This window comes from Pecten maximus, chromosome 18, assembly GCF_902652985.1.
Source record: "Pecten maximus chromosome 18, xPecMax1.1, whole genome shotgun sequence".
Lineage (NCBI taxonomy): Eukaryota > Metazoa > Mollusca > Bivalvia > Pectinida > Pectinidae > Pecten > Pecten maximus.
Window position 1 is genome coordinate 30742526 of NC_047032.1, and position 20159 is coordinate 30762684.

At 31.7% G+C, this 20159-nt stretch overlaps 1 protein-coding gene across 1 annotated transcript in view; it reads left to right on the forward strand.

Annotated features, from left to right (window-relative positions):
* LOC117316900 (snake venom 5'-nucleotidase-like) overlaps positions 1-1768 on the forward strand; it is a 47769-nt gene extending 46001 nt beyond the window's left edge. Inside the window, exons 7-8 of the mRNA XM_033871681.1 lie at positions 442-645; positions 1024-1768. Of these exons, the coding sequence (XP_033727572.1) occupies positions 442-645; positions 1024-1223 (404 nt within the window). The 3' untranslated portion in view covers positions 1224-1768. The remainder of the gene's footprint in view (positions 1-441; positions 646-1023) is intronic.
* The last annotated feature ends 18391 nt before the right edge of the window (positions 1769-20159 follow it).

Below are 20159 nucleotides of genomic sequence, written 5' to 3' on the forward strand. Positions count from 1 at the left end.
CCGTCAGTAGTCGAAATCTGTCACAGAAATCATGATAACGGGAACAAACCCTTGGATATCGAATCATCTGTGACGTGTAGTAGGTACGGCAAGAAGTGATGTTACTATCTAGAAATGGAAAATTAACGATTGGAATCATCACGCTTATCATACAGTTCATTAGTAAGCTGTCCATTCTGGTTACGTTATTAGTAAAGATCGAGGAAAGACACTATTGTTAAAGAGTCTTTATTATCTTTGAATTTAAGTTCTACGGGGTATATCGATCGACATGTTTTTGGTATTTAAAGAAAACGTGTCAATATACAAATATGTGAAATCGAACGATAGTGTGGTCTCTTTTCTGACGAGCTCTTCGATACAATATATATACTATTATCATTAAAAACGATAAAATAGAATTTTACATTCATTTGGCAGTTTATGTTTTCATTTGTTTAGGTGTGCGCGTAACCTATGACCTCTCAAAAGCTGTTAACCGGAGGGTTGTAGACGTACAGGTGGTGTGTACGGACTGTCCAGTACCGGAATATCTACCTTTGGATGACGACAAAATGTACAGAATTATCGTGTCTAATTTCATCGTCAATGGAGGCGACGGGTATGACGTTATCAAAAACAACGCAGAACAGGAGCATATTGCAGGTAAGGACTAAGGAATTTACATGTTTACGGTAAAGGTTTCTCCGACAATATAAAATATGTATTGACCGTAAAAGGGTTTCCCGTCCTTATAACACCTGTATTTGTCAGTATACAGGTTTCTCTGTCCATTTAACACCTGTATTGGTCAGTATTCAGGTTTCTCTGTCCATTTAACACCTGTATTGGTCGGTACATGTATAAAGGTTTCTCTGTCCATATATAATTTGTATAGGTTTGTATACAGAATTCTTCCTCCGTGTAAATACCGTCCATATAAAATCTGTATTGGACGGTATTATATTCAATTATAGTTCTTACATAGTAATACTAACATCTAAATTACAATTGGAATGTAATAATTGTCCTTGTACCTGATAGGTGACCTTGACACGGACGTGCTGACTGAGTACATCCAGGAGAGGTCACCCCTGTACCATGGCTTAGAGGGACGCATCAAGTTTGTAAACGGAACTGGAGCTGATGATTGTGTTGGAGCGGGATTCGTCACTCCTCCGTCCAGTTTCCTCATACTCATTTCTGTTGTCCTTTTACAAGGGGTGTTAGCGGGATTTAACTAAGATAAACTTTCGACATTGGCCTATCTACGCTTCCATAGAGACTAAGATCAACTTTCGACATTGGTGTACCAAGGCTTCCATAGAAACTAAGATAAACTTTCGACATTGGCCTATCTACGCTTCTATAGAAACTAAGATAAACTTTCGACATTGACCTATCTACGCTTCTATAGAAACTAAGATAAACTTTCGACATTGGCCTATCTACGCTTCCATAGAAACTAAGATAAACTTTCGACATTGACCTATCTACGCTTCTATAGAAACTAAGATAAACTTTCGACATCTACGCTTCCATAGAAACTAAGATAAACTTTCGACATTGACCTATCTACGCTTCTATAGAAACTAAGATAAACTTTCGACATCTACGCTTCCATAGAAACTAAGATAAACTTTCGACATTGACCTATCTACGCTTCTATAGAAACTAAGATAAACTTTCGACATCTACGCTTCCATAGAAACTAAGATAAACTTTCGACATTGACCTATCTACGCTTCTATAGAAACTAAGATAAACTTTCGACATTGGCCTATCTACGCTTCTATAGAAACTAAGATAAACTTTCGACATTGGCCTATCTACGCTTCCATAGAAACTAAGATAAACTTTCGACATTGACCTATCTACGCTTCTATAGAAACTAAGATAAACTTTCGACATCTACGCTTCCATAGAAACTAAGATAAACTTTCGACATTGGCCTATCTACGCTTCTATAGAAACTAAGATAAACTTTCGACATTGGCCTATCTACGCTTCCATAGAAACTAAGATAAACTTTCGACATTGACCTATCTACGCTTCTATAGAAACTAAGATAAACTTTCGACATCTACGCTTCCATAGAAACTAAGATAAACTTTCGACATTGACCTATCTACGCTTCTATAGAAACTAAGATAAACTTTCGACATCTACGCTTCCATAGAAACTAAGATAAACTTTCGACATTGACCTATCTACGCTTCTATAGAAACTAAGATAAACTTTCGACATCTACGCTTCCATAGAAACTAAGATAAACTTTCGACATTGACCTATCTACGCTTCTATAGAAACTAAGATAAACTTTCGACATCTACGCTTCCATAGAAACTAAGATAAACTTTCGACATTGACCTATCTACGCTTCTATAGAAACTAAGATAAACTTTCGACATCTACGCTTCCATAGAAACTAAGATAAACTTTCGACATTGACCTATCTACGCTTCTATAGAAACTAAGATAAACTTTCGACATCTACGCTTCCATAGAAACTAAGATAAACTTTCGACATTGACCTATCTACGCTTCTATAGAAACTAAGATAAACTTTCGACATCTACGCTTCCATAGAAACTAAGATAAACTTTCGACATTGACCTATCTACGCTTCTATAGAAACTAAGATAAACTTTCGACATCTACGCTTCCATAGAAACTAAGATAAACTTTCGACATTGACCTATCTACGCTTCTATAGAAACTAAGATAAACTTTCGACATCTACGCTTCCATAGAAACTAAGATAAACTTTCGACATTGACCTATCTACGCTTCTATAGAAACTAAGATAAACTTTCGACATCTACGCTTCCATAGAAACTAAGATAAACTTTCGACATTGACCTATCTACGCTTCTATAGAAACTAAGATAAACTTTCGACATCTACGCTTCCATAGAAACTAAGATAAACTTTCGACATTAGCCTATCTACGCTTCCATAGAAACTAAGATAAACTTTTGACATCTACGCTTCCATAGAAACTAAGATAAGATTTCGACATTAGCCTATCAACGCTTCCATAGAAACTAAGATACGATTTCGACATTGGTGTATCTACGCTTCCATAGAAACTAATATAAAGTTTCGACATTGACGTATCTACGCTTCCATAGAAACTAAGATAAACTTTCGACATTGACCTATCTACGCTTCCATAGAAACTAAGATAAACTTTCGACATTGGTGTATCTACGCTTCCATAGAAACTAAGATAAACTTTCGACATTGGTGTATCTACGCTTCCATAGAAACTAAGATAAACTTTCGACGTTATTAACTATAACACTAATATAACACGTAAAGCGGATGATTATTGCTAAATAGAGGATGAAGTTACATATCGATATATACTGTACATTGTAATGAATGAGTTACTACAGAATATCGTATATTTCCTAACAGTTTAGCCTCTACAAATGCTCCCAACGTACATATATACATGTACAATTGTAGATACTTTTTTGTAGGATATACATGTATTTGTCCAATATCAATCAATGTCACAAATCTCGATGTGTATTGCTTAAAAAGTGAATATCAATATTCCTTTAGCTATGGAATATACTTAAATTTATAGTTGAAAACTTCGCTGATGTCAGAATGTCATTTACATATGGATTGAATAGATTTTTTTAATTTTCATTGCGGCTATGAATACCAGTAGCTAGCTACATATCCCGTGGCGCGCGGTAGCGCGCCTCGGAGGATATGTACATGTAGCTAGCTACTGGTATTCATAGCCGCAATGAAAATTTAAAAAATCTATTCAATTCATATATTTACATAACCTTGATTTAAAAAATTTATATCGAGAAAACGAGAAATTTTATTAAAAAGAAAAATTTGTCATGTATACGACGAAACGCCAAATTATTAGAACAGCCGGGAGATCTCGCCTATGCACCACGCCATTGTTTTAATGTCGTTCCGCATTTTCCGGTCTTTTTTGTTTAATTTTGTATAAAACAAAAAGAAAGAAGTATTAAAGTAAAAATAATATTAAATACAATTATTCAATTCAAATCATATTTATTTTATGTGAACAAATTGCAACAAAAACACAATATTTTCATAATTGAAAGGCGGACTATTTTTTTGATGGCGTATTAATATGACCCGATTAATCGGGTGATTTGCACGAGAGACAATGTTTTCATACGGTTTTCATAGTGTATTCATGGTCATATGTTTGTTGTGTTTGTTGTTTTCACTTGGTATGTTCATATCAGCAAACCACATTAGAAATGTAAATATATGTATATGTTCTCTATGTACAGTAGTTCGGTCACTGGGGATTCTCCAGAATAGTTTGACCTTTCACTCATCGCACTATACACGCTATTTGTACCGGGGAAGCGACGACGTAAATATCCACTGTGCTCAAAGTCTCATACATGTATAGTTAACCGCATGTTAATTTTTGAAAACACACAATAAGTTTAGGATACACGGGGGTATGTGCCTCTTAACCAACACAGACATACGTTGTAAGTTGTAGCGTTATTAAAAGGTTTTCTCTTTCTTCGATGTATGTGTATTATTTGACAATCACTAATACCTTTATATATACTATGTAATTATTGCCTTCCTCCAACAGTGCGTGATTTTGTAATTAATCACTGCATTTTTATATACATTGTACATTTGTATGTCAATCAATTTTCACATATCACCGTGTGAATTGTAAATAAAGCAAGAAATGCGAATCAGATAAGGATTGTACTCCAATTTTTAATATGAGATATATTTTGTTTATCAATATATATCAAACTCAAGTTGCTGTCGCATATTTGTGAATTTGTTATTTGCATGTTTCCCTCTATATATATCACATACTTATACATGAAATATATCATTCGTTCATCATCAAAGACAATGGCGAGATAACTAAACTTTTGATCACTTAAGATTCTCCAGATTGATTATATACATGTAAATAAAGTAAGATCCGATATATATTATATCATGTTTAGATCAGTCAGTGTCTCGCGTGTCTTTCTTTTAGGTCTCAACCAAGTTAATCAGCCACTATATTCTATTACTAATTATCAAAGCCTATAATTAACTAATTTGAAATTAAATTCAAGTCAGGAATGGCTGAAGTTGTAGATACAAACCTGTTACACATTTTAAAACCAAACATTTGACAAAATTTAAGTTTTTTAAGGATTTGACAGATCTCCGTGCTGCAATAAGGATGTTTACATGAACAACCGCTGCTATCTTGAGGAAATACCTGGTCGATTTGTACCTGTGTGAATCCGCCAGGATCTACATCTCAGTACAGCAAAACCAGTTTATTCTAAGATTTTGGAATATATGATTCAAATAGATATCAGATATGTAAATATCAAACCTAAACCACAGGTGAAGTGGAGGGCTTGTGATAAAGTGTCGGGACACCTTAACCACTCGTCCACCGCGGCCCTTCAAAAAAATCGAAGGGGAAAAAAAACGATAAATTATGCATCATCCCGAAACATGCACATTTAAAATACTTATGTCATTGATTTATTTATCTATGCCTAAAATGTGAATGCACCAATGCAATAATAACGATAATATTCGGGATTATTTCATTACGTCCAAAACCTCGTGGCTATACATGATCATGCAGCCGGTAAACATTGACCGCAGCCTTCATTTTTTATATAAAATCAGTGCAGTCGATACATTTTTTTCTGAACTGTTTATTGTTTCCTATTGTGTAATTATATAAAATTATAGACGGATTATAGAGGAAATAATGTGAGTATAATGTATACATATGTATATTTTTATAGTAAATACATGTATATCGTTTTCATAGAATGTCATGCTGTAAATTGTACGACTATCGGTGTGTAAATCACGTGTCTCCATGGCAAAGATAGTTTTATACATGTATTTTGTTTTTATATCAAACCGTACTGACGATTCTTTATTAAATAAACGGATATTTCTTATCCTGTAAAATTCATGTGTTTGTTATTATGTATTGCTTATTTTCGTCCATGTTATCAAGTACTTATTCGGTACACATCCGATGATTGTCGGGTATTTTGCCTCCCTATACACACGGACACGGATAAATGTAATATTTTGCTTGATCTCGTCGACTTCGACTGATCAGAGTTTTACTGTACCTGTATATTGAATGTAGATATAGTTTAAAATAAAGTTGTGAAGTTACAGTTATGGCTGGCGTCTAGGACCTCGTTCAATATGGAAGTATCCCCCAGGTCGGAGAGTGAAATACCAAACCCCATTAAATGATTTAACAGAAAATACCAACAAACATTCATTCACAGACATCACAATGTTTACAATATATTATTTATATCTACCACACATTTACCAAAGATATAATTCTATCCTATCAGTAAATTCCAAGATCATATAACTTTCAGACAAATCAGTTATAATGGTTGTGTTAGTCAAATTGATTATTGTTTTGTATTTTCTATAATCAAGCAAACTGCATGTATGTGAAAATATACTTCTATAATACTGTAACATTATATTAAACAACTCTATATCATGGAGCAGTGCTATCAATCTACAATTGACACTGGACACTTGACGGACTGACAATACACAGTATCAATATCATCTGGGGTCTCTACACTCCAGGTTATAGTAGGGGGAGGGGGGGGGGGGGTAGAAGTAAAGTTATAGCCCTGACAACCAACCACACAGGGGCTAAATAAAGCAGTATGGATAGGGTATTTCATCACAGAATTAATTTCTACACCAAACTATACTTCACTGAAAACCGTTATATATATATATATTGAGAACATGGGTGGGAAACGACAACTTTTATCGAAAAACCATGGATTTCAGAAAGGAAATGTACCGTCCAACAAGGATAGGCACGACGGAAACCAGTTCCCAAGTCTGTGCTTACGAACAGACTAACCCAAGATGTGTTTTAATTCGAGGGTCAAGATTGATAACACAGGTGGAATATACGGAAGCGTATTAGGGCCACTTTAAACTTTTTTATTTTTAATTTCTACACTTTAATGTGTTGATTATACACTTTAATCTGTAAATTATACACTCTAATGTGTAAATTATACACTTTAATGTGTAGATTTTACACTTTAATCTGTAAATTATACATTTTAATCTGTAAATTTTACACTCTAATGTGTAGATTTTACACTTTAATCTGTAAATTATACACTTTAATCTGTAAATTATACACTTTAATGTGTAAATTTTACACTTAAATATGTAAATTATACACTCTAATGTGTAGATTTTACACTTTAATCTGTAAATTATACACTCTAATGTGTAGATTTTACACTTTAATGTGTAAATTTTACACTTTAATCTGTAAATTATACACTTTAATGTGTAGATTGTACACTTTAATCTGTAAATTATACACTTTAATCTGTAAATTATACAATTTAATTTGTAGATTTTACACTTTAATCTGTAAATTATACACTCTAATCTGTAAATTATACACTCTAATGTGTAAATTATACACTTTAATGTGTAGATTGTACACTTTAATCTGTAAATTATACACTTTAATCTGTAAATTATACACTTTAATCTGTAAATTATACACTTTAATCTGTAAATTATACACTCTAATGTGTAAATTATACACTTTAATATGTAAATTATACACTTTAATCTGTAAATTATACACTTTAATCTGTAAATTATACACTTTAATGTGTAAATTATACACTTTAATCTGTAAATTTTACACTTTAATCTGTAAATTATACACTTTAATCTGTAAATTATACACTTTAATCTGTAAATTATACACTTAATCTGTAAATTTTACACTTTAATCTGTAAATTTTACACTTTAATCTGTAAATTATACACTTTAATGTGTAGATTTTACACTTTAATCTGTAAATTATACACTTTAATGTGTAGATTCTACACTTTAATCTGTAAATTATACACTTTAATGTGTAGATTCTACACTTTAATCTGTAAATTATACACTTTAATCTGTAAATTATACACTTTAATCTGTAAATTATACACTTTAATGTGTAGATTTTACACTTTAATCTGTAAATTATACACTTTAATGTGTAGATTTTACACTTTAATCTGTAAATTATACACTTTAATGTGTAGATTATACACTTTAATCTGTAAATTATACACTTTAATCTGTAAATTATACACTTTAATGTGTAGATTTTACACTTTAATCTGTAAATTATACACTTTAATCTGTAAATTATACACTTTAATCTGTAAATTATACACTTTAATCTGTAAATTATACACTTTAATGTGTAGATTTTACACTTTAATCTGTAAATTATACACTTTAATGTGTAGATTTTACACTTTAATCTGTAAATTATACACTTTAATGTGTAAATTATACACTTTAATGTGTAGATTATACACTTTAATGTTTAAATTATACACTTTAATCTGTAAATTATACACTTTAATCTGTAAATTATACACTTTAATGTGTAGATTTTACACTTTAATCTGTAAATTTTACACTCTAATGTGTAGATTTTACACTTTAATCTGTAAATTTTACACTTTAATGTGTAGATTTTACACTTTAATCTGTAAATTATACACTTTAATCTGTAAATTATACACTTTAATCTGTAAATTATACACTTTAATCTGTAAATTATACACTTAAATATGTAAATTATACACTTTAATGTGTAGATTTTACACTTTAATGTGTAAATTATACACTTTAATGTGTAGATTTTACACTTTAATGTGTAAATTATACACTTTAATGTGTAGATTTTACACTTTAATATGTAAATTATACACTTTAATGTGTAGATTTTACACTTTAATCTGTAAATTATACACTCTAATGTGTAGATTTTACACTTTAATGTGTAAATTATACACTTTAATCTGTAAATTATACACTTTAATCTGTAAATTATACACTTTAATGTGTAGATTTTACACTTTAATCTGTAAATTATACACTTTAATGTGTAAATTATACACTTTAATCTGTAAATTATACACTTTAATCTGTAAATTATACACTTTAATGTGTAGATTTTACACTTTAATCTGTAAATTATACACTCTAATGTGTAAATTATACATTTTAATGTGTAGATTTTACACTTTAATCTGTAAATTATACACTTTAATGTGTAGATTTTACACTTTAATCTGTAAATTATACATTTTAATGTGTAAATTATACACTTTAATCTGTAAATTATACACTTTAATGTGTAGATTTTACACTTTAATCTGTAAATTATACACTTATTAATTATACAAGCATGTTAATCAAACCATTTTACTTGGATTTTATTTAGAAATTCAAAATCATTATCATTTATTAAGGATTGGAATCTAATTACATTTATTAAATACAATTGGGATATCATACTAATTAATAGTTTTATTTTGTTTCCGGTCGGCCGTTCATGTCATATCTTGCCCGGGGTCTATCTACAATATTTGATGACAAATTAATAGGTTTGCGTTGTGTCCGGTCGGCCGTCCATGTGATATCTTGTCAGGGGTCGGTCGGCCGTCCATGTCATATCTTGCCCGGGGTCGGTCGGCCGTCCGTGTGATATCTTGTCCGGGGTCGGTCGGCCGTCCATGTCATATCTTGTCTGGTCGGTCGGCCGGCCATGTCATATCTTGTCTGTGGTCGGTCGGCCGTCCATGTCATATCTTGTCCGGGGTCGGTCGGCCGTCCATGTCATATCTTGTCTGGGGTCGGTCGGCCGTCCATGTCATATCTTGTCTGGTCGGTCGGCCGGCCATGTCATATCTTGTCTGTGGTCGGTCGGCCGTCCATGTTATATCTTGTCAAGGTTCGGTCGGCCGTCCATGTCATATCTTGTCAAGGTTCGGTCGGCCGTCCATGTCATATCTTGTCTGGGGTCGGTCGGCCGTCCATGTCATATCTTGTCAGGGGTCGGTCGGCCGTCCATGTCATATCTTGTCAGGGGTCTATTTACAATACTTGATGACAATTAATAGTTTTGCGTTGTGTTCGGTCGGCCGTCCATGTCATATCTTGTCTGGGGTCGGTCGGCCGTCCATGTCATATCTTGTCAGGGGTCGGTCGGCCGTCCATGTCATATCTTGTCAGGGGTCTATTTACAATACTTGATGACAAATTAATAGTTTTGCGTTGTGTTCGGTCGGCCGTCCATGTCATATCTTGTCTGGGGTCGGTCGGCCGTCCATGTCATATCTTGTCAGGGGTCGGTCGGCCGTCCATGTCATATCTTGTCAGGGGTCTATTTACAATACTTGATGACAAATTAATAGTTTTGCGTTGTGTTCGGTCGGCCGTCCATGTCATATCTTGTCAGGGGTCGGTCGGCCGTCCATGTCATATCTTGTCAGGGGTTTATTTACAATACTTGATGACAAATTAATAGTTTTGCGTTGTGTTCGGTCGGCCGTCCATGTCATATCTTGTCTGGGGTCGGTCGGCCGTCCATGTCATATCTTGTCAGGGGTCGGTCGGCCGTCCATGTCATATCTTGTCAGGGGTCTATTTACAATACTTGATGACAAATTAATAGTTTTGCGTTGTGTTCGGTCGGCCGTCCATGTCATATCTTGTCTGGGGTCGGTCGGCCGTCCATGTCATATCTTGTCTGGGGTCGGTCGGCCGTCCATGTCATATCTTGTCAGGGGTATATCTTCATTACTTGTCACTGGAGCTCAAACTTGGGATATGGCCTTACTTTCGTTAGGCGATGTTTATATATCAAAAGTAGGTCACTCTGACCTATATTTACCTTTCATCAACAGAAATTCCCCATAATGGAATTATAGACTTAAAAGCAGAGATCAACCAATTGAAGACAAATTGCTTTTTAAATACCACGGTGCTTTCCAGTACTTATAGCTGCTGCCAAAAAAATCTAAACGTTACAATATCTTAAGTAAGATTGACAGTTTCACTTGTGAGCTACCTATTTGTTTGTAAGCATTGTCTTATGATGAAGGTTCAACGGGAGGCTACTCTAACGGACCTTGTGTCAGGAACAAAAATATCACACAATTATTCTATTGTAAATTTTCTTATAGGACCTGTGTTATTGTTTTTGTTTGTTTGTTCGTTTGTTTATTTGTGTATCTTTATTTATTTTTTGAGAGAGAGTTGAAAATGTTAACGCTTCCATTACTATAGTGTCGGTATTATCTGATGTTTTGATCATTAAACACAATATCAACTAGAAAGACACTGACCATACTCATATCTCTTGTTAGTCACGAGGAAGTTTATCTATCTACATAGGAGATAGCCAAACTCTGTTGGTAACATGGACTATCCCGGCTTGGAATGGGGAGAGATTAAATAAACTAGGAGAGATTATATAGTCTACGAGAGATTGTATAGTCTAGGAGATATTATATAGTATAGGAGAGATTATATAGTCTAGGAGAGATTATATAGTATAGGAGATATTATATAGTCTAGGAGAGATTATATAGTATAGGAGATATTATATAGTATAGGAGATATTATATAGTCTAGGAGATATTATATAGTATAGGAGACATTATATAGTATAGGAGATATTATATAGTATAGGAGAGATTATATAGTCTCGAAGAGATTATATAGTATAGGAGAGATTATATAGTATTGGAGAGATTATATAGTATAGGAGAGATTATATAGCGTGGGAGAGATTATATAGTATAGGAGAGATTATATAGCATAGGAGAGATTATATAGTCTAGGACAGATTATATAGTATAGGACAGATTATATAGCGTGGGAGAGATAATATAGCCTAGGAGAGATTATATAGCATAGGAGAGATTATATAGTATAGGAGAGATTATATAGCATAGGAGAGATTATATAGTATAGGAGAGATTATATAGTCTAGGACAGATTATATAGTATAGGAGATATTATATAGTATAGGAGGGATTATATAGTCTAGGAGACATTATATAGTATAGGAGATATTATATAGTCTAGGAGACATTATATAGTATAGGAGACATTATATAGTCTAGGAGAGATTATATATCATAGGAGAGATTATATATCATAGGAGAGATTATATAAACTAGGAGAGATAATATAGTCTATGAGAGATAATATAGTCTATGAGAGATTATATAGTCTGGGAGAGATTATATAGTGTAGGAGAGATTATATAGTATAGGAGAGATTATACATGTACAGTATAGGAGAGATTATATATCATAGGAGAGATTATATATCATAGGAGAGATTATATAGTATAGGAGAGATTATATAGTCTAGAAGACATTATATAGTCTAGGAGAGATTATATAGTATAGGAGAGATTATATAGTCTAGGAGACATTATATAGTATAGGAGACATTATATAGTCTAGAAGAGATTATATATCATAGGAGAGATTATATATCATAGGAGAGATTATATAAACTAGGAGAGATAATATAGTCTATGAGAGATAATATAGTCTATGAGAGATTATATAGTCTGGGAGAGATTATATAGTGTAGGAGAGATTATATAGTATAGGAGAGATTATACATGTACAGTATAGGAGAGATTATATATCATAGGAGAGATTATATATCATAGGAGAGATTATATAGTATAGGAGAGATTATATAGTCTAGGAGAGATTATATAGTCTATGAGAGATTATATAGTATAGGAGAGATTATATAGTCTAGGAGTGATTATATAGTATAGGAGAGATTATATAGTCTAGGAGATATTATATAGTATAGGAGATATTATATAGTATAGGAGACATTATATAGTCTAGGAGAGATTATATATCATAGGAGAGATTATATATCATAGGAGAGATTATATAAACTAGGAGAGATAATATAGTCTATGAGAGATAATATAGTCTATGAGAGATTATATAGTCTGGGAGAGATTATATAGTGTAGGAGAGATTATATAGTATAGGAGAGATTATACATGTACAGTATAGGAGAGATTATATATCATAGGAGAGATTATATAGTATAGGAGAGATGATATAGTCTAGGAGAGATTATATAGTCTATGAGAGATTATATAGTATAGGAGAGATTATATAGTCTAGGAGTGATTATATAGTATAGGAGAGATTATATAGTCTAGGAGATATTATATAGTATAGGAGATATTATATAGTCTAGGAGTGATTATATAGTATAGGAGAGATTATATAGTCTAGGAGACATTATATAGTATAGGAGAGATTATAAAGTCTAGGAGAGATTATATAGTCTAGGAGAGATTATATAGCATAGGAGAGATTATATAGTCTATGAGAGATTATATAGTATAGGAAAGATTATATAGTATAGGAGATATTATATATCATTGGAGATATTATATAGTCTAGGAGATATTATATAGTATAGGAGAGATTGTGTAGTCTAGGAGATATTATATAGTATAGGAGAGATTATATATCATAGGAGATATTATATAGTCTAGGAGATATTATATAGTATAGGAGAGATTGTGTAGTATAGGAGATATTATATAGTCTAGGAGACATTATATAGTCTAGGAGAGATTATATAGTATAGGAGAGATTGTGTAGTCTAGGAGATATTATATAGTATAGGAGAGATTATATAGTATAGGAGAGATTATATAGTCTAGGAGAGATTATATAGTCTAGGAGAGATAATATAGTCTAGGAGAGATTATATAGTCTAGGAGAGATTATATAGTATAGGAGAGATTATATAGTCTAGGAGAGATTATATAGTATAGGAGAGATTATATAGTACAGGAGAGATTATATAGTATGGGAGAGATTATATGGTATAGGAGAGATTATATAGTATAGGAGAGATTATATATCATAGGAGATATTATATAGTATAGGAGAGATTATATAGTATAGGAGAGATTGTATAGTCTAGGAGTGATTATATAGTATAGGAGAGATTATATAGTCTAGGAGACATTATATAGTATAGGAGAGATTATATAGTCTAGGAGAGATTATATATCATAGGAGAGATTATATAGTCTAGGAGAGATTATATATCATAGCAGAGATTATATAGTCTAGGAGAGATTATATAGTCTAGGAGAGATTATATAGTCTAGGAGAGATTATATAGTTTATGAGATATTATATAGTATAGGAGACATTATATAGTATAGGAGAGATTATATAGTCTAGGAGAGATTATATAGTATAAGAGAGATTATATAGTATAGGAGAGATTATATAATCTAGGAGAGATAATATATCTTTGGAGAAATTATATAGTATAGGAGAGATTATATAGTCTAGGAGAGATTATATAGTATAGGAGAGATTATATAGTCTAGAAGACATTATATAGTATAGGAGAGATTATATATCATAGGAGATATTATATAGTATAGGAGAGATTATATAGTCTAGGAGAGATTATATAGTATAGGAGAGATTATATAGTATAGGAGAGATTATATAGTCTAGGAGAGATTATATAGTTTATGAGATATTATATAGTATAGGAGACATTATATAGTATAGGAGAGATTATATAATCTAGGAGAGATAATATATCTTTGGAGAAATTATATAGTATAGGAGAGATTATATAGTCTAGGAGAGATTATATAGTATAGGAGAGATTATATAGTCTAGAAGACATTATATAGTCTAGGAGAGATGATATAGTCTAGGAGAGATTATATAGTCTAGGAGAGATTATATAACTTAGGAGAGATTATATAGTTTGGGAGAGATTATATAACCTAGGAGACATTATATAGTATAGGAGATATTATATAGTCTAGGAGATATTATATAGTATAGGAGATATTATATAGTATAGGAGAGATTATATAGTATAGGAGATATTATATAGTATAGGAGAGATTATATAGTCTAGAAGACATTATATAGTCTAGGAGAGATTATATAGTATAGGAGAGATTATATAGTCTAGGAGACATTATATAGTATAGGAGACATTATATAGTCTAGGAGAGATTATATACCATAGGAGAGATTATATATCATAGGAGAGATTATATAAACTAGGAGAGATAATATAGTCTATGAGAGATAATATAGTCTATGAGAGATTATATAGTCTGGGAGAGATTATATAGTGTAGGAGAGATTATATAGTATAGGAGAGATTATACATGTACAGTATAGGAGAGATTATATATCATAGGAGAGATTATATATCATAGGAGAGATTATATAGTATAGGAGAGATTATATAGTCTAGAAGACATTATATAGTCTAGGAGAGATTATATAGTATAGGAGAGATTATATAGTCTAGGAGACATTATATAGTATAGGAGACATTATATAGACTAGGAGGGATTATATATCATAGGAGAGATTATATATCATAGGAGAGATTATATAAACTAGGAGAGATAATATAGTCTATGAGAGATAATATAGTCTATGAGAGATTATATAGTCTGGGAGAGATGATATAGTGTAGGAGAGATTATATAGTATAGGAGAGATTATACATGTACAGTATAGGAGAGATTATATATCATAGGAGAGATTATATAGTCTAGGAGAGATTATATAGTCTAGGAGAGATTATATAGTCTATGAGAGATTATATAGTATAGGAGAGATTATATAGTCTAGGAGTGATTATATAGTATAGGAGAGATTATATAGTCTAGGAGATATTATATAGTATAGGAGATATTATATAGTCTAGGAGTGATTATATAGTATAGGAGAGATTATATAGTCTAGGAGACATTATATAGTATAGGAGAGATTATAAAGTCTAGGAGAGATTATATAGTCTAGGAGAGATTATATAGCATAGGAGAGATTATATAGTCTATGAGAGATTATATAGTATAGGAAAGATTATATAGTATAGGAGATATTATATATCATTGGAGATATTATATAGTCTAGGAGATATTATATAGTATAGGAGAGATTATGTAGTATAGGAGAGATTATATAGTCTAGGAGAGATTATATAGTCTATGAGATATTACATAGTATAGGAGAGATTGTGTAGTCTAGGATATATTATATAGTATAGGAGAGATTATGTAGTATAGGAGATATTATATAGTATAGGACAGATTATATAGTCTATGAGATATTATATAGTATAGGAGAGATTGTGTAGTCTAGGAGATATTATATAGTATAGGAGAGATTATATATCATAGGAGATATTATATAGTATAGGAGAGATTATATAGTCTAGGAGAGATTATATAGTATAGGAGAGATTGTGTAGTCTAGGAGATATTATATAGTATAGGAGAGATTGTGTAGTATAGGAGATATTATATAGTCTAGGAGACATTATATAGTCTAGGAGAGATTATATATCATAGGAGATATTATATAGTATAGGAGAGATTATATAGTATAGGAGAGATTATATAGTATAGGAGAGATTGTGTAGTCTAGGAGATATTATATAGTATAGGAGAGATTATATAGTCTAGGAGAGATTATATAGTCTAGGAGAGATAATATAGTCTAGGAGAGATTATATAGTATAGGAGAGAATATATATCATAGGAGATATTATATAGTCTAGGAGATATTATATAGTATAGGAGAGATTGTGTAGTATAGGAGATATTATATAGTCTAGGAGACATTATATAGTCTAGGAGAGATTATATATCATAGGAGATATTATATAGTATAGGAGATATTATATAGTCTAGGAGAGATTATATAGTATAGGAGAGATTGTGTAGTCTAGGAGATATTATATAGTATAGGAGAGATTATATAGTATAGGAGAGATTATATAGTCTAGGAGAGATTATATAGTCTAGGAGAGATAATATAGTCGAGGAGATATTATATAGTCTAGGAGAGATTATATAGTATAGGAGAGATTATATAGTCTAGGACAGATTATATAGTATAGGAGATATTATATAGTATAGGAGAGATTATATAGTATAGGAGAGATTATATAGTATGGGAGAGATTATATGGTATAGGAGAGATTATATAGTATAGGAGAGATTATATATCATAGGAGATATTATATAGTATAGGAGAGATTATATAGTATAGGAGAGATTGTATAGTCTAGGAGTGATTATATAGTATAGGAGAGATTATATAGTCTAGGAGACATTATATAGTATAGGAGAGATTATATAGTCTAGGAGAGATTATATATCATAGGAGAGATTATATAGTCTAGGAGAGATTATATATCATAGCAGAGATTATATAGTCTAGGAGAGATTATATAGTCTAGGAGAGATTATATAGTCTAGGAGAGATTATATAGTTTATGAGATATTATATAGTATAGGAGACATTATATAGTATAGGAGAGATTATATAGTCTAGGAGAGATTATATAGTATAAGAGAGATTATATAGTATAGGAGAGATTATATAATCTAGGAGAGATAATATATCTTTGGAGAAATTATATAGTATAGGAGAGATTATATAGTCTAGGAGAGATTATATAGTATAGGAGAGATTATATAGTCTAGGAGAGATTATATAGTCTAGGAGAGATTATGTAGTCTAGGAGAGATTATATAGTCTAGGAGACGTTATATAGTCTAGAAGATGTTATATAGTCTAGGAGAGATTATATAATCTATGAGAGATTATATAGTATAGGAGATATTATATAGTATAGGAGATATTATATAGTCTCGGAGAGATTATATAGTATAGGAGAGATTATATAGTATTGGAGAAATTATATAGTATAGGAGAGATTATATAGCGTGGGAGAGATTATATAGTATAGGAGAGATTATATAGCGTGGGAGAGATAATATAGCCTAGGAGAGATTATATAGCATAGGAGAGATTATATAGTATAGGAGAGATTATATAGCATAGGAGAGATTATATAGTATAGGAGAGATTATATAGTCTAGGACAGATTATATAGTATAGGAGATATTATATAGTATAGGAGGGATTATATAGTATAGGAGAGATTATATAGTCTAGGCGAGATTATATAGTCTAGGAGAGATTATATATCATAGCAGAGATTATATAGTCTAGGAGAGATTATATAGTCTAGGAGAGATTATATAGTCTAGGAGAGATTATATAGTCTAAGAGAGATTATATAGTATAGGAGAGATTATATAGTCTAGGAGAGATTATATAGTATAGGAGAGATTATATAGTATAGGAGAGATTATATAGTATGGGAGAGATTATATGGTATAGGAGAGATTATATAGTATAGGAGAGATTATATATCATAGGAGATATTATATAGTATAGGAGAGATTATATAGTATAGGAGAGATTGTATAGTCTAGGAGATATTATATAGTCTAGGAGATATTATATAGTCTAGGAGAGATTATATTCAAGACTGAACAGGATATGGAAACCACTTCCTTTCAATTGAAATTTACAATATCGAGATCGACGAGATCAGCAGAATCACGTGATTAAAAAAGTAGGCACGGTCAAAATTCACCTCATCAGTCAATCAAACCACATTTACTGTTCATTCCACAGGTGGTTTATACTATATGGTCATACAAAATTAGTAGTAAGATAAAAGTACAAATAAGCCAGGGAAAAATAAACAATTATACGAGTATTACGGGGACATTTCCTCTGTGTAATCAGTATATGACGTCATTCTGTAGATTTAGCCCATTACTTAACACTTCTATTGTATACGTGAACATTAATATGTTTTTTTTTATTTATTTTACAATTCATTCGTTAGTGCATTCAACCACACAAACAACACTCCGACACGGACCAATATTTACATATTAATTCGATAACCTATATTTATTTTACAACAAATCCTAAAACAAGTTATACCAAACACTTTTGTTTGGGCGAAAAGAAGCACACAACGGGTTTACACAATAACTACGACACCGAGTTTGTCCCCTTGTGACTCACTGAACATTGTGGTAGATTGGCATAGCCACTTACAGATAAGCCGAGAACATGGACATTCTGAATTGTCTTAATCCCACAGATAACACCTTATATACACAAATATTCTGTTTCACACTTTTAAATTTGATTTAGATTTTATCATTTTTAAATTTTAATCGATTGAATCAGCGTCATATACAGGTAAGTATGGCGGTTTTAACTGTAATAGTTTGTATATTTGACCGGGAATTTTGTTTTTGTCATTAAAGATTTTTTTATCCCTTCTACCGAAACTTAAATTCCTTTGAGTATCCCTGGATTTTTCAACATTCATAAAGTTAATGAAGGATAACATTATTGGATTTAAGTGAGAAAAATCGAGTTATTTGATATTTTAATTCTGTAAAGTTCCCCTATCATCTTTACGGAATACAGAAAGTATTATTGAATTTAGGACAAAATATGTTCATTAAATCTCGCATTGCGTTGTTTGAGTAAAGAAATTTCCTTGAGTTAAGTAAATATTGTTGAAGCAGGAGCATTGTTTAGGAAAACACGTATTTTATAAACATTGGCCCAACCTTTAAATCGTGTACGTGAATACGACATGGACTAGACACAAGTCACCCCTGGGGATATATAACAAAGAGATCGTGTCTATGGTCATCGGCACCTCTCTGTCCAGTCCAATACATTAAATCGATAACTACCGAGATACCCACATTCCCATGACATGTATCCAGTGAACTTTGACCTTTGACCAGCCCACGTAGCCGACTTGACCAGGACACTACGAACAATGAAAGTGATATTCTACTACACTGATACATGTCCGTGTGATTCTATCTTAAGTTTGAAAGCTGATATTGTTTAACTCAGACATTTTCGGGCCAGGTTACTATAATGGGTCAACTTAAAACACGGAAACGGGATTTCTACAATCTACGTGTCAAACATAAATTAAACTCAGTTTAATGTAAAAGGAATTAGCTTTTGTTTCGTTATTTCGTAAAAGATCCTCCTTATTCACCTAACAGTAGGAAGAGTGTGAAAATGTATTCCATTAGCCATGTATACAATGTATATAATTTAGTATATTATATCACGCGAGTACAGGTGTACGTGCGTGTAATATTTTTTTAAAGGTGCACTGTTCTAAATTCGCTGAACATTTATACATGCTTACTGTTCAACAACGTTTCACCAACTTATGATCAGTGTATATATGACAACGGTTACCTTGACAACGTTTCACCAACATTTCATCAATTAATGCATGACAGCGGTTACTTTGACGTTTCCCCGATGTTATACTAAACCAGAGACTTGTATATCTGGTATATACGTCTCTGACTCAA